General features: G+C 46.6%; 1 protein-coding gene across 3 annotated transcripts in view; it reads right to left on the bottom strand.

Annotated features, from left to right (window-relative positions):
* Positions 1-1,507: 1,507 nt before the first annotated feature.
* LOC124033257 (transmembrane protein 198-B-like) overlaps positions 1,508-15,148 on the bottom strand; it is a 64,544-nt gene continuing 50,903 nt past the window's right edge. For 2 of the 3 annotated variants that reach the window (XM_046345348.1, XM_046345272.1), the window contains exons 4-5: positions 12,150-12,343; positions 11,576-11,600 (exon numbers count right to left, since the gene is read on the bottom strand). In XM_046345348.1, the coding sequence (XP_046201304.1) occupies positions 11,585-11,600; positions 12,150-12,343 (210 nt within the window). In that variant the 3' untranslated portion in view covers positions 11,576-11,584. Of the gene's footprint in view, positions 2,511-4,660; positions 4,820-4,885; positions 4,960-10,177; positions 10,204-11,465; positions 11,601-12,117; positions 12,344-15,148 lie in introns of those variants that run through there. The other variant, XM_046345422.1, reaches the window with a different exon arrangement.

The raw sequence follows: 15,148 nt of genomic DNA, 5'->3' as shown, positions 1-15,148 counted from the left end.
GAGGATAATATATAATAATATATGAGCCCCTCCCCTTCATTTTGACTTTGAAATGAGCTCCTCCCCTTCATGTAGATGTTGAAATGAGCTCCTCCCCTTTAGGTAGAGGATGAAATGAGCCCCTCCCCTTCATTTTGACTTTGAAATGAGCTCCTCCCCTTCATGTTGACTTTGAAATGAGCTCCTCCCCTTCATGTAGATGTTGAAATGAGCTCCTCCCCTTCATGTGGATGTTGAAATGAGCTCCTCCCCTTCATGTAGACATTCAAATGAGCTCCTCCCCTTCATGTAGACGTTGAAATGAGCTCCCCCCACCACCCTTCATGTAGACGTTGAAATGAGCCCCCCCCACCACCCTTCATGTAGACATTGAAATGAGCTCCTCCCCTTCATGTAGACATTGAAAGGAGCTCCTCCCCTTCATTTGCTGTACCTGATATAGTGCTGTACCTGACACAGAGGGAGACATTATCACATGCTCTATAATATCCCCACATGGACTCTAACAGTCCTTGTTTTCCGTCGCAGCACAAAATGTGTCTAACAGACGTGTGATGTTATTTTCTTATTGTACTGCAGTTTCAGAGGACTGTAGAGGTAAATACATTACAACGACAGAAGAGAAGAGGGGATGAGAGGAGGAGGGGGGAGGGGAGGAGAGGAAAGGAGAAGGGGGAGGGGAGGAGAAGGCGGAGGGGAGGAGAAGGGGGAGAGTAGGAGAGGAAAGGAGAAGGGGGAAGGGAGGAGAAGGGGGAGAGTAGGAGAGGAAAGGAGAAGGGGGAAGGGAGGAGAAGGGGGAGAGTAGGAGAGGAAAGGAGAAGGGGAGGGGAGGAGAAGGGGGAGAGTAGGAGAGGAAAGGAGAAGGGGAGGGGAGGAGAAGGGGAAGAGTAGGAGAGGAAAGGAGAGGGGGAGAGTAGGAGAGGAAAGGAGAAGGGGAGGGGAGGAGAAGGGGGAGAGTAGGAGAGGAAAGGAGAAGGTGGAGGGGAGGAGAAGGGGGAGAGTAGGAGAGGAAAGGAGAAGGGGGAGGGGAGGAGAGGAGAAGGGGGAGAGTAGGAGAGGAAAGGAGAAGGGGGTGGGGAGGAGAAGGGGGAGAGTAGGAGAGGAAAGGAGAAGGGGGAGGGGAGGGGGAGGGGAGGAGCAGGGGGAGAGGAGGGGAGAGGAGAGGAGAAGGGGGAGAGGATGAGAGGAGAAGGGGGAGAGGATGAGAGGAGAAGGGGGAGAGGAGGGAAGAGGGAAGGAGAAGGGGGAGAGGAGGGGAGAGGAGAAGGGGGAGAGGATGAGAGGAGAAGGGGGAGGGGATGAGAGGAGAAGGGGAGAGGAGGGGAGAGGGGAGGAGCAGGGGGAGAGGAAGGAAGAGGAGAGAAGAAGGGGGAGAGGAGGGGAGAAGGGGGAGAGGAGGGGAGGTGAGGGGAGAAGGGGAAGGGGAGAAGGGGGGGGGGGGGGGGCAGAAGGGAAGAAGGGGGGTGGAGAGGAGGGGAGGGGAGAAGGGGGAGGGGAGAAGGGGGAGAGGAGGGGGAGAGGAGAAGGGGGAGAGGAGGGGAGAGGAGAGGAGAAGGGGGAGAGGAGGTGAGAGGAGAGGAGAAGGGGGAGGGGAGAAATAGCGAGTGATTTCTACTCCATCTCCCCCACAAGGCCAGTAAAGGCAACATCGAAGCCAAAGCAGGTTTCTTTGAATAATACAGTAGATTTAAAGGTAACATCTCTTAGCCATGTTGAAGATGAGCAGATTAAAAGAGACTTAGTGCAGGGCTAATAATGGACTGTGGGCAGTAGACACACACACAGACACAGTACAATGCTATTAGACACACAACACATCAACACTAGCCCACATATCACACAGTAGGAGAAAAAAAAACGTTTTTTCAACTGTTCAACTGTGACATATGTCTTTCTGGTAATGTTAAAATGTCCTTCCACACCTTCCACACCTTTAAGACCCAAAAATAAATGTCTTTTAAGAGCTGAGACGAAGGGAACCACAGCAGGGTTTATATGTTCCACGGCCCATGTAAACCACAGACTAAAGGACGGAATGGAAGAGAGGACAATGGAAGACATCAAAAAGCCTTTCATTTCCATACCCCCCCTCCCTCACCCCTCCCCCCCTGAGAATAAGTCAGTCCAGGGTTTAAAGGTCAATCTCAGTCTGGACACTGATTTGCTTCAGGGTAAAAGAAAAGAGATGGGGACGGGTGACATGAACCTTCTAATATCCACCTCAGATTACATTAATACAGAGATTAACATTCAATCTGGACACTGGAGACCTTCACTGGACAAGGAAAAGGACAATCAGTACCACTCCAAACCAGTAGGAGCACTGTCACGGATAATAAAGGTTATTTTCAATGTCAAACTCGTACAGCCGGTCCATTGGGGGCGGTCAGGGGTACTTGGGATCCACAGTCGTAGTCACGGTCAGCCATGTGGTGCCTGGCGATCGGCCTGCTGTGGTGAGGGAAATCCCGTCTGTCCACCTGTCTGTCCCGGAAACTAGCGATGTAACTCTGAGGAGGGAGAGGGGAGGGAGAAGGAGAGGTTAGAGGGAGAGAGAGTGAACGATTACTACAGATGTCCAGAGACGCAAGACACAGACAGTGATGAAGACAGTTGAAGATTATTGTTGACCAGGACCCATAGTAGTAGGGCACCACTGTTGACCAGGACCCATAGTAGTGCACTACTGTTGACCAGGACCCATAGTGCTCTACTGTTGACCAGGACCCATAGTAGTGCACTACTGTTGACCAGGACCCATAGTAGTGCACTACTGTTGACCAGGACACATAGTAGTGCACTACTGTTGACCAGGACCCATATTAGTGCACTACTGTTGACCAGGACACATAGTAGTGCACTACTGTTGACCAGGACCCATAGTAGTAGGGCACCACTGTTGACCAGGACCCATAGTAGTGCACTACTGTTGACCAGGACCCATAGTAGAGCACTACTGTTGACCAGGACCCATAGTAGTGCACTACTGTTGACCAGGACCCATAGTAGAGCACTACTGTTGACCAGGACCCAAAGTAGGGCAGTACTGTTGACCAGGACCCATAGTAGTAGGGCACCACTGTTGACCAGGACCCATAGTAGTGCACTACTGTTGACCAGGACCCATAGTAGAGCACTACTGTTGACCAGGACCCATAGTAGTGCACTACTGTTGACCAGGACCCATAGTAGAGCACTACTGTTGACCAGGACCCAAAGTAGGGCAGTACTGTTGACCAGGACCCATAGTAGTGCACTACTGTTGACCAGGACCCATAGTAGTGCACTACTGTTGACCAGGACCCATAGTAGAGCACTACTGTTGACCAGGACCCAAAGTAGGGCACTACTGTTGACCAGGACACATAGTAGTGCACTACTGTTGACCAGGACCCATAGTAGTGCACTACTGTTGACCAGGACCCATAGTAGTGCACTACTGTTGACCAGGACCCATAGTAGTGCACTACTGTTGACCAGGACACATAGTAGTGCACTACTGTTGACCAGGACACATAGTAGTGCACTACTGTTGACCAGGACACATAGTAGTGCACTACTGTTGACCAAACCCATAGTAGTGCACTACTGTTGACCAGGACACATAGTAGTGCACTACTGTTGACCAGGACACATAGTAGTGCACTACTGTTGACCAGGACCCATAGTAGTGCACTACTGTTGACCAGGACACATAGTAGTGCACTACTGTTGACCAGGACACATAGTAGTGCACTACTGTTGACCAGGACACATAGTAGTGCACTACTGTTGACCAGGACACATAGTAGTGCACTACTGTTGACCAGGACACATAGTAGTGCACTACTGTTGACCAGGACACATAGTAGTGCACTACTGTTGACCAGGACACATAGTAGTGCACTACTGTTGACCAGGACACATAGTAGTGCACTACTGTTGACCAGGACACATAGTAGTGCACTATATAGGGCCAGGGTTCTCAAGGAGGCACTGCACGGTATCATAACAATAGACGACGAGGTCAACCATCGTCCAGTGGGGGATAACAATAGAGGACGAGGTCAACCATCGTCCAGTAGGGGATAACAATAGACGACGAGGTCAACCATCGTCCAGTGGGGGATAACAATAGACGAGGTCAACCATCATCCAGTAGGGGATAACAATAGACGAGGTCAACCATCGTCCAGTGGGGGATAACAATAGACGACGAGGTCAACCATCGTCCAGTAGGGGATAACAATAGACGACGAGGTCAACCATCGTCCAGTGGGGGATAACAATAGACGAGGTCAACCATCATCCAGTGGGGGATAACAATAGACGAGGTCAACCATCATCCAGTGGGGGATAACAATAGACGAGGTCAACCATCGTCCAGTGGGGGATAACAATAGACGAGGTCAACCATCGTCCAGTGGGGGATAACAATAGACGACGAGGTCAACCATCGTCCAGTGGGGGATAACAATAGACGAGGTCAACCATCATCCAGTGGGGGATAACAATAGACGAGGTCAACCATCGTCCAGTAGGGGATAACAATAGATGAGGTCAACCATCGTCCAGTGGGGGATAACAATAGATGAGGTCAACCATCGTCCAGTGGGGGATAACAATAGACGAGGTCAACCATCATCCAGTGGGACACACTGACAGAGAAAGAGGGTCTTACAGGGGACAGCACGTCCCCATCGAAACGTCGAATGGGGTTTGGTTTCCTGTGGTAGGTGATAGGCTCAGGGAGGAGGGGTTTGTTGGTGGTGGTGGTGGCGGTGGCGGTGGTGGCGGCGGTAGGAGGAGGGTAGGTAGGTGGAGGAGGGCGGTGGTACTGCTGATGCTGGAGCTGCTCCGGCTGCTTCTGCTTTTGTTGCTTCTGTCTCTTCTTCTTCTTCCTCACTTCTTTCTGCATCCTCTCTTCCTTCTGGTGGATCCTCATCAACTGGACCCTCCGCTGCTGTCGACTGAGAACCACTGGAGAGAGAGAGCAGGAGAGGACGAGAGAAAAGAGGGGGAGGTAGAGAGAGAAGGAGAGGAGAGAAAAGAGGGGGAGGGAGAGAGAGAAGGAGAGGAGAGAAAAGAGGGGAGGGAAAGAGAGAAGGAGAGGAGAGAAAAGAGGGGGAGGGAGAGAGAGAAGGAGAGGAGAGAAAAGAGGGGGAGGGAGGGAGAGAGAGAAGGAGACCCTCAGAGAGAAAAGAGGGGGAGGGAGAGAGAGAAGGAGAGGAGAAAAAGAGGGGGAGGGAGAGAGAGAAGGAGAGGAGAGAAAAGAGGGGGAGGGAGAGAGAGAAGGAGAGGAGAGAAAAGAGGGGAGGGAAAGAGAGAAGGAGAGGAGAGAAAAGAGGGGAGGGAGAGAGAGAAAGAGAGGAGAGAAAAGACGGGGGGAGGGAGGGAGAGAGAGAAGGAGAGGAGAGAAAAGGGGGAGGGAGAGAGAGAAGGAGAGGAGAGAAAAGAGGGGAGGGAGAGAGAGAAGGAGAGGAGAGAAAGAGGGGGAGGGAGAGAGAGAAGGAGAGGAGAGAAAAGAGGGGGAGGGAGGGAGAGAGAGAAGGAGAGGAGAGAAAAGAGGGGAGGGAGAGAGAGAAGGAGAGGAGAAAAAGAGGGGGAGGGAGAGAGAGAAGGAGAGGAGAGAAAAGAGGGGGAGGGAGAGAGAGAAGGAGAGGAGAGAAAAGAGGGGGAGGAGAGAGAGCAGGAGAGTAGGAGAGAAAAGAGGGGGAGGGAGAGAGAGGAGAGGAGAGAACAGAGGGGGAGGGAGAGACGGCAGGAGAGGATGAGAGAAAGAGGGGGAGGGAAATAGATAGAGAGAGTGGAGAGGGGAGACAGAGGGAGGGAAAGAGAGAGACAGGAGTAGGATAGGATAAGAGACAATGAGAAACAAAACAGCGGGAGAAAGAGAAATAGAGAGAACGAGCTCCAAACATTGTCATCAAACATGCCCTATTTCAAACAACTACACTCAGAACGGGGATTCCACAAAGATAATCCAGAAATGTGTTAACACACTCCCCGAATAATACTGTTTCCTGTTCATTACCAGCAGCAGCAGGACGAATAATACTGTTTCCTGTTCATTATCAGCAGCAGCAGGACGGATAATACTGTTTCCTGTTCATTATCAGCAGCAGCAGGACGGATAATACTGTTTCCTGTTCATTATCAGCAGCAGCAGGACGAATAATACTGTTTCCTGTTCATTATCAGCAGTAGCAGGACAAATAATACTGTTTCCTGTTCATTACCAGCAGCAGGACTAATAATACTGTTTCCTGTTCATTATCAGCAGCAGCAGGACTAATAATACTGTTTCCTGTTCATATGTACATATTCTTACTAATTCCTTTGCACTTGTGTGTATAAGGCAGTTGTTGTGAAATTGTTAGGTTAGATAACTTGTTAGATATTACTGCATGGTCGGAACTAGAAGCACAAGCATTTCACTACACTCACATTAACATTAGCTAACCATGTGTATGTGACCAATAAAATTTGATTTGATTTAATTTAATAATACTGTTCCCTGTTCATTACCAGCAGCAGTGGCAGGATAATTTGTGTCACACCTGGGGATCTCTCTTTTTTTGTGTGCTTAGACAGCATCTGTCAGAGAGGTAGAGGCAACATCTGTTAGTGTGTCCACTTAATGGATTTTCCCTCCTGCCCTTCCTCGCCCCTCTCTCTGCACCTCGTTGCTTCTCTCCCCCCCCATTCTCTCCCTGCCCCCTCTCCCTGCCCCCCATCCTCTCCCTGCCCCTGCATCCTCTCCTTGCCCCCCCTCTCCCTGCCCCCCCCATCCTCTCCCTGCCCCCCCATCCTCTCCCTCATCACTGCCCCTCTCCCTGCCCCCTCTCCCTGCCCCCCCATCCTCTCCCTGCCCCCCATCCTCTCCCTGCCCCCCCATCCTCTCCCTGCCCCCCATCCTCTCCCTGCCCCCCATCCCCCCTCTCTCCCTCATCACTGCTCCTCCCACCTTCACCTTGCCCCTTCTTGTCCTCCTCATTGCCCCCTACCCTCTCTCTGCCCCTACCCTCTCTCTGCCCCTACCCCCTACCCCCTCTCTCTACCCCCTGCCCTCTCTCTGCCGCCTACTCTCTCTCTGCCCCCTACCCTCTCTCTACCCCCTACCCTCTCTCTGCCTTCTACACTCTCTCTACCCCCTACCCTCTCTCTACCCCCTACCCTCTCTCTGCCCCCTACCATCTCTCTACCCCCTACCCTCTCTCTACCCCCTACACTCTCTCTACCCCCTACCCTCTCTCTACCCCCTACCCTCTCTCTGCCCCCTACCCTCTCTCTACCCCCTACCTTCTCTCTACCCCCTACAATCTCTCTACCCCCTACCCTCTCTCTACCCCCTACCCTCTCTTGTCCTCCACCCTGCCTCCCGTCATCCTCTCCCTGCCTCCACTCACTCTCTCACCTCTCTCTCCCCCTCCGTCTTCCTATCCCCTGACACCCTTCAAGCTCAGTAATCAACATCTTTTAACCCAGGGGGACTAGGGAGCAGGGGTAGAAGGGATGGGGGCACCATGTTACCAGGCTGTTACTATGACAACCACCGGATCAGAACCACACCACCTCCAAAGCTTCTTTCCCTCCCTGGTTTGCTTTTGATCGCAAGCCATCACATTTTCACAGCTTTATCACATTAGATGTGTGACTTTTTGTCAATCCATTATATGGTAAAAAAATAGAATAAAACTGTGGTTCTCTGAAACCACTGATTCTGTGGTGGTATATAGACTACCTCCTACCACACTATACGCCGGGTAGAACCTAATGAAAGGGATATTTCTTAAATGTTAATCATCATATTCATCACTTCCAGCACCTGTAAGAAAAGCACCACTTATTTTTTAAATTAGGAATCCAATGTGCCATTTGTTTATTTCTGTGTTTACGTGACTAATGCTACTACTTTTTGGAAAATGTGTCAATCAACATACACTATGTGACCAAAAGTATGTGGACGGCATGACAAACATCTCACTCTCAAAAATCATGGTCATTAATATGGAGTTGGTCCCCCCTTTGCTGCTATAACAGCCTCCACTCTTCTGGGAAGGCTTTCCCCTAGATGTTGGAACATTGCTGCTATAACAGCCTCTACTCTTCTGGGAAGGCTTTCCCCTAGATGTTGGAACATTGCTGCTATAACAGCCTCAACTCTTCTGGGAAGGCTTTCCACTAGATGTTGGAACATTGCTGCTATAACAGCCTCCACTCTTCTGGGAAGGCTTTCCACTAGATGTTGGAACATTGCTGCTATAACAGCCTCCACTCTTCTGGGAAGGATTTCCACTAGATGCTGGAACATTGCTGCAGGGATTTGCTTCCATTCAGCCACAAGAGCATTAGTGAGGTTGGGCACTGATGTTGGGAGATTAAGCCTGGCTCGCAGTCAGCGTTCCAATTCATCCCAAAGGTGTTTGATGGGGTTGAGTTCAGGGCTCTGTGCAGGCCAGTTAAGTTCTTCCACACCGACCTCGACAAACCATTTCTGTATGGACCTCGCTTTGGGTGCATTGTCATGCTGAAACAGGAAAGGGCCTTCCCCAAACTGTTGCCACAAATTTGGGAGCACAGAATCGTCTAGAATGTCATTGAATGCTGTAGTGTTAAGATTTCCCGTCACTGGAACTAAGGGCCTAGCGCGAACCATAAAAAAACAGCCCCAGACCATTATTCCTCCTCCACCAAACTTTACAGTTGGCACTATGCATACGGGCAGGTAGCGTTACCCTGGCATCCGCCAAACTCAGATTCGTCTGTCAGACTGCCAGAAAGTGAAGTGTGATTCATCACTCCAGAGAACACATTTCCACTCCTCCAGAGTCCAATGGCGACAAGCTTTACACCACTCCAGCCAATGCTTGGCATTGCACATGGTGATTTTAGGCTTGTGTGCGGCTGCTTGGCCATGGAAACCCATTTTATGAAGCTCCAGACTAACAGTTCTTGTGCTGACGTTGATTCCAGAGGCAGTTTGGAACTCGGTAGTGAGTTTTGCAACCAAGGACAGATGATTTTTAAGGGCCACACGCTTCAGCACTCGAGGGTCCCGTTCTGTGATCTTGTGCGGCCTACCACTTCATGGCTGAGCCGTTTTTGCTCCTAGACGTTTCCACTTCACAATAACAGCTCTAGCTGGACAGAAATGTGCCAAACTGACTTGTTGGAAAGGTGGCATCCTATGACGGTGTCACGTTGAAAGTCAATGAGCTATTCAGAAAGTCCATTCTACTGCCAATGTTTGTCTGTGGAGATTGCATGGCTGTGTGCTCGATTTGATGTATTAGCGTATGTGAAAATGGGGCATGTCTATGTTTTGAAGATAAGTGGTTAAAAATCACACGAAGCTCATCATGCTCCATCTTTTTAAATTACAAAATCAAAAGAAATCTACAAAATGGCACAATTTTCACATATGTTGATGTTGGGGTGGTGCTGGAGAGGATACATTTAAATTTTTTAAATTTTACTAGGCAAGTCAGTTAAGAACAAATTTGTATTTTCAATGACGGCCTAGGAACAGTGGGCTAACTGCCTGTTCAGGGGCAGAACGACAGATTTTGTACATTGTCAGCTCGGGGATTTGATCTTACAACCTTTCAGTTACTAGTCCAATGCTCTAACCACTAGGCTACCCTGCCGTCCCTTTCAGCCTTGTCCTGGGCCCTTTTCTTTTATTGTCTTGGACTAGGCTTAATCATGTCTAGGACGACATTCAAACTTGGCATGACAATGACCACGGGAGCTGGTCTCTGTTAGGTTTAGGATTAAAGGGTTAACGGTCAGGGTTCAGACGTACCCTCAGTGTGTGAGTATCTCTGTTAGGTTTAGGATTAAAGGGTTAATGGTCAGGGTTCTGACGTACCCTCAGTGTGTGAGTATCCCTCTGTTAGGTTTAGGATTAAAGGGTTAACGGTCAGGGTTCTGACGTACCCTCAGTGTGTGGTTTAGGATTAAAGGGTTAACGGTCAGGGTTCTGACGTACCCTCAGTGTGTGAGTATCCCTCTGTTAGGTTTAGGATTAAAGGGTTAACGGTCAGGGTTCAGACGTACCCTCAGTGTGTGAGTATCTCTCTGTTAGGTTTAGGATTAAAGGCTTAACGGTCAGGGTTCAGACGTACCCTCAGTGTGTGAGTATCTCTCTGTTAGGTTTAGGATTAAAGGGTTAACGGTCAGGGTTCAGACGTACCCTCAGTGTGTGAGTATCTCTCTGTTAGGTTTAGGATTAAAGGGTTAACGGTCAGGGTTCTGACGTACCCTCAGTGTGTGGTGTGTGAGTATCAGTGTGTGAGTATCTCTGTTAGGTTTAGGATTAAAGGGTTAACGGTCAGGGTTCTGACGTACCCTCAGTGTGTGAGTATCCCTCTGTTAGGTTTAGGATTAAAGGGTTAACGGTCAGGGTTCTGACGTACCCTCAGTGTGTGGTTTAGGATTAAAGGGTTAACGGTCAGGGTTCTGACGTACCCTCAGTGTGTGAGTATCCCTCTGTTAGGTTTAGGATTAAAGGGTTAACGGTCAGGGTTCTGACGTACCCTCAGTGTGTGAGTATCCCTCTGTTAGGTTTAGGATTAAAGGGTTAACGGTCAGGGTTCAGACGTACCCTCAGTGTGTGAGTATATCTCTGTTAGGTTTAGGATTAAAGGGTTAACGGTCAGGGTTCTGACGTACCCTCAGTGTGTGAGTATCCCTCTGTTAGGTTTAGGATTAAAGGGTTAACGGTCAGGGTTCTGACGCAATATATCATGTGTGTGGTTTAGGATTAAAGGGTTAACGGTCAGGGTTCTGACGTAATACCCTCAGTGTGTGAGTATCCTCTGTTAGGTTTAGGATTAAAGGGTTAACGGTCAGGGTTAATATGTATCGTAATATCAGTGTGTGAGTATCTATCTGTTAGGTTTAGGATTAAAGGCTTAACGGTCAGGTATAATAGTATCTGTAATATATAATAGTATCTGTAATATATGAGTATCTCTCTGTTAGGTTTAGGATTAAAGGGTTAACGGTCAGGGTTAATAGTATCTGTAATATATCAGTGTGTGAGTATCTCTCTGTTAGGTTTAGGATTAAATGGGTATATACGGTCAGGGTTCTGACGTATATCAGTGTGTGAGTATCTCTCTGTTAGGTTTAGGATTAAAGGGTTAACGGTCAGGGTTCTGTACGTACCCTCAGTGTGTGAGTATCCCTCTGTTAGGTTTAGGATTAAATGGGTTAACGGTCAGGGTTCTGTACGTAATATATCAGTGTGTGGTTTAGGATTAAAGGGTTATACGTATCAGGGTTCTGATGTATCCTCAGTGTGTGAGTATCCCTCTGTTAGGTTTAGGATTAAAGGGTTAACGGTCAGGGTTCTGTAATATATAATATGTATCCCAATATATCATGTATGTGAGTATATAATCTGTTAGGTTTAGGATTAAAGGGTTAATAATCAGGGTTCAGACGTAATATATCATGTGTGTGAGTATAATATGGCGGTGACCTTCCATTGGATAATAGGATCCCCCAGCAATGCCATATATAATATGCCACATATAATATGTATGACCCAGGTGAACCAGCAGACAGTAACGGGGCGGAGTAATATACCTTGATCCTAATCAAATATGTATCTGCAATATATAATATGTAATATCATATGTAAAATATAATAATATAATAAAACATATTGTAATATATAATATGTATCTGTAATATATAATATGTATCTGTAATATATAATATGTATCTGTAATATATAATATGTATCTGTAATATATAATATGTATTGTGGTCCTTCTGTAGCTCAGTTGGTATAATATGTATCGTAATATATAACGCCAGGGTAGTGGGTTCGTATCAGTAATATATAATATGGGACCATAATATGTAGAATGTATGCACACATGACTGTAAGTCGCTTTGGATAAAAGCGTCTGCTAAATGGCATATATTATTATTATTATTATTATTATATGTAATATATAATATGTATCTGCAATATATAATATGTATCTGCAATATATAATATGTAATATCATATGTAAAATATCACATGTAACAGCAATATATAATATGTATCTGTAATATATAATATGTATTATGTAATATATCATCTGTAATATATAATATGTATCAGTAATATCATACGTAATATATAATATATGTGGTCTTTAATATACCTGACGAGGGCAAACAGTTCAATGAAGTAGTCCACAGTGACGGTGATGACAGCCGAGCCGAACACAGCGGTGGACAGGGTGGTGAAGAAGCGCTGCCATTGGAGGGTGAGGACGGCGAACAGCATGCCTGACCCCAGCAACACCCCCAGGGGCACCCACACCGTCCGCGGGTGGTGAAACTCCTCCATTACCACCTGAATGGAGAGCTTTCTGTTAAGTTGAGTTTATTCAGATAGCCAATAGTGCATCAGGAAAACATTAATTGGTTTGATAGCGTAAGCTCAGACAATGCAATCTCCCAGCTTCTATCTAATCAACCTAACATTGACATTATCCCACTACTTTGCTGGCTAGCCTCTATTGGCTTAAAATGCCAAACCTAAAACAATATCTGACTATTCATTTCCAGCAATATTGCACTGTCGGTCTGGTGCGCCCGTTTGCTACACACTATGTGTGTAGCCAGTTGATGTCATAACCGTCTTGTGGGTTGACAGAAATACTTCCCCCAAAACCATCTCAATTAAATGTTAACTGCAAAGTAGGCTTATCTGGCAGAAGTATATTATGAGGAAGCATATCATGAGGAAGTATATCATGAGGAAGTATATCATGAGGAAGTATATCATGAGCCAGTATATCATGAGGAAGTATATCATGAGGAAGCATATCATGATATGTATATGTAATAATTTCTATCTATTATTTATTATTTGCAAACTTGCCATGAAATGAGCAGCAGCAGTACAGAACCACCGCTAGAAGACATTAGACATTCCTCACTCGCTAGAAGACATTAGACATTCCTCACTCGCTAGAAGACATTAGACATTCCTCACTCACTAGAAGACATTAGACATTCCTCACTCGCTAGAAGACATTAGACATTCCTCACTCGCTAGAAGACATTAGACATTCCTCACTCGCTAAAAGACATTAGACATTCCTCACTCGCTAGAAGACATTAGACATTCCTCACTCGCTAGAAGACATTAGACATTCCTCACTCACTAGAAGACATTAGACATTCCTCACTCACTAGAAGACATTAGACATTCCTCACTCGCTAGAAGACATTAGACATTCCTCACTCGCTAGAAGACATTAGACATTCCTCACTCGCTAGAAGACATTAGACATTCCTCACTCGCTAGAAGACATTAGACATTCCTCATTCGCTAGAAGACATTAGACATTCCTCACTCGCTAGAAGACATTAGACATTCCTCACTCGCTAGAAGACATTAGACATTCCTCACTCGCTAGAAGACATTAGACATTCCTCACTCACTAGAAGACATTAGACATTCCTCACTCGCTAGAAGACATTAGACATTCCTCACTCGCTAGAAGACATTAGACATTCCTCAATCACTAGAAGACATTAGACATTCCTCACTCACTAGAAGACATTAGACATTCCTCACTCACTAGAAGACATTAGACATTCCTCACTCGCTAGAATACATTAGACATTCCTCACTCACTAGAAGACATTAGACATTCCTCACTCGCTAGAAGACATTAGACATTCCTCACTCGCTAGAAGACATTAGACATTCCTCACTGCTAGAAGACATTAGACATTCCTCACTCGCTAGAAGACATTAGACATTCCTCACTCACTAGAAGAGCACATTAGACATTCCTCACTCGCTAGAAGACATTAGACATTCCTCACTCGCTAGAAGACATTAGACATTCCTCACTCGCTAGAAGACATTAGACATTCCTCACTCGCTAGAAGACATTAGACATTCCTCACTCGCTAGAAGACATTAGACATTCCTCACTCGCTAGAAGACATTAGACATTCCTCACTCGCTAGAAGACATTAGACATTCCTCACTCACTAGAAGACATTAGACATTCCTCACTCGCTAGAAGAGCACATTAGACATTCCTCACTCACTAGAAGAGCACATTAGACATTCCTCACTCACTAGAAGAGCACATTAGACGTTCCTCACTCACTAGAAGAGGACATTAGACATTCCTCACTCGCTAGAAGAGGCTTTTAGACATTCCTCACTCGCTAGAAGAGCACATTAGACATTCCTCACTCACTAGAAGACATTAGACGTTCCTCACTCACTAGAAGACATTAGACATTCCTCACTCACTAGAAGACATTAGACATTCCTCACTCACTAGAATAGCACATTAGACAGTACTCACTCACTAGAAGACATTAGACATTCCTCACCCACTAGAAGAGCACATTAGACATTCCTCACTCGCTAGAAGAGCACATTAGACATTCCTCACTCGCTAGAAGAGCACATTAGACATTCCTCACTCACTAGAAGACATTAGACATTCCTCACTCACTAGAAGACATTAGACATTCCTCACTCACTAGAAGACATTAGACATTCCTCACTCACTAGAAGACAGACATTCCTCACTCACTAGAAGACATTAGACATTTCTCACTCACTAGAAGACATTAGACATTCCTCACTCACTAGAAGACATTAGACATTCCTCACTCACTAGAAGACATTAGACATTCCTCACTCACTAGAAGACATTAGACATTCCTCACTCACTAAAAGAGCACATTAGACATTCCTCACTCACTAGAAGACATTAGACATTCCTCACTCGCTAGAAGACATTAGACATTCCTCACTCGCTAGAAGACATTAGACATTCCTCACTCGCTAAAAGACGTTAGACATTCCTCACTCGCTAGAAGACATTAGACATTCCTCACTCGCTAGAAGACATTAGACATTCCTCACTCACTAGAAGACATTAGACATTCCTCACTCACTAGAAGACATTAGACATTCCTCACTCGCTAGAAGACATTAGACATTCCTCACTCGCTAGAAGACATTAGACATTCCTCACTCGCTAGAAGACATTAGACATTCCTCACTCGCTAGAAGACATTAGACATTCCTCATTCGCTAGAAGACATTAGACATTCCTCACTCGCTAGAAGACATTAGACATTCCTCACTCGCTAGAAGACATTAGACATTCCTCAC

Source organism: Oncorhynchus gorbuscha, linkage group LG01, assembly GCF_021184085.1.
Source record: "Oncorhynchus gorbuscha isolate QuinsamMale2020 ecotype Even-year linkage group LG01, OgorEven_v1.0, whole genome shotgun sequence".
NCBI classification, from domain to species: domain Eukaryota; kingdom Metazoa; phylum Chordata; class Actinopteri; order Salmoniformes; family Salmonidae; genus Oncorhynchus; species Oncorhynchus gorbuscha.
This window is presented reverse-complemented; position numbering and strand designations above follow the sequence as displayed.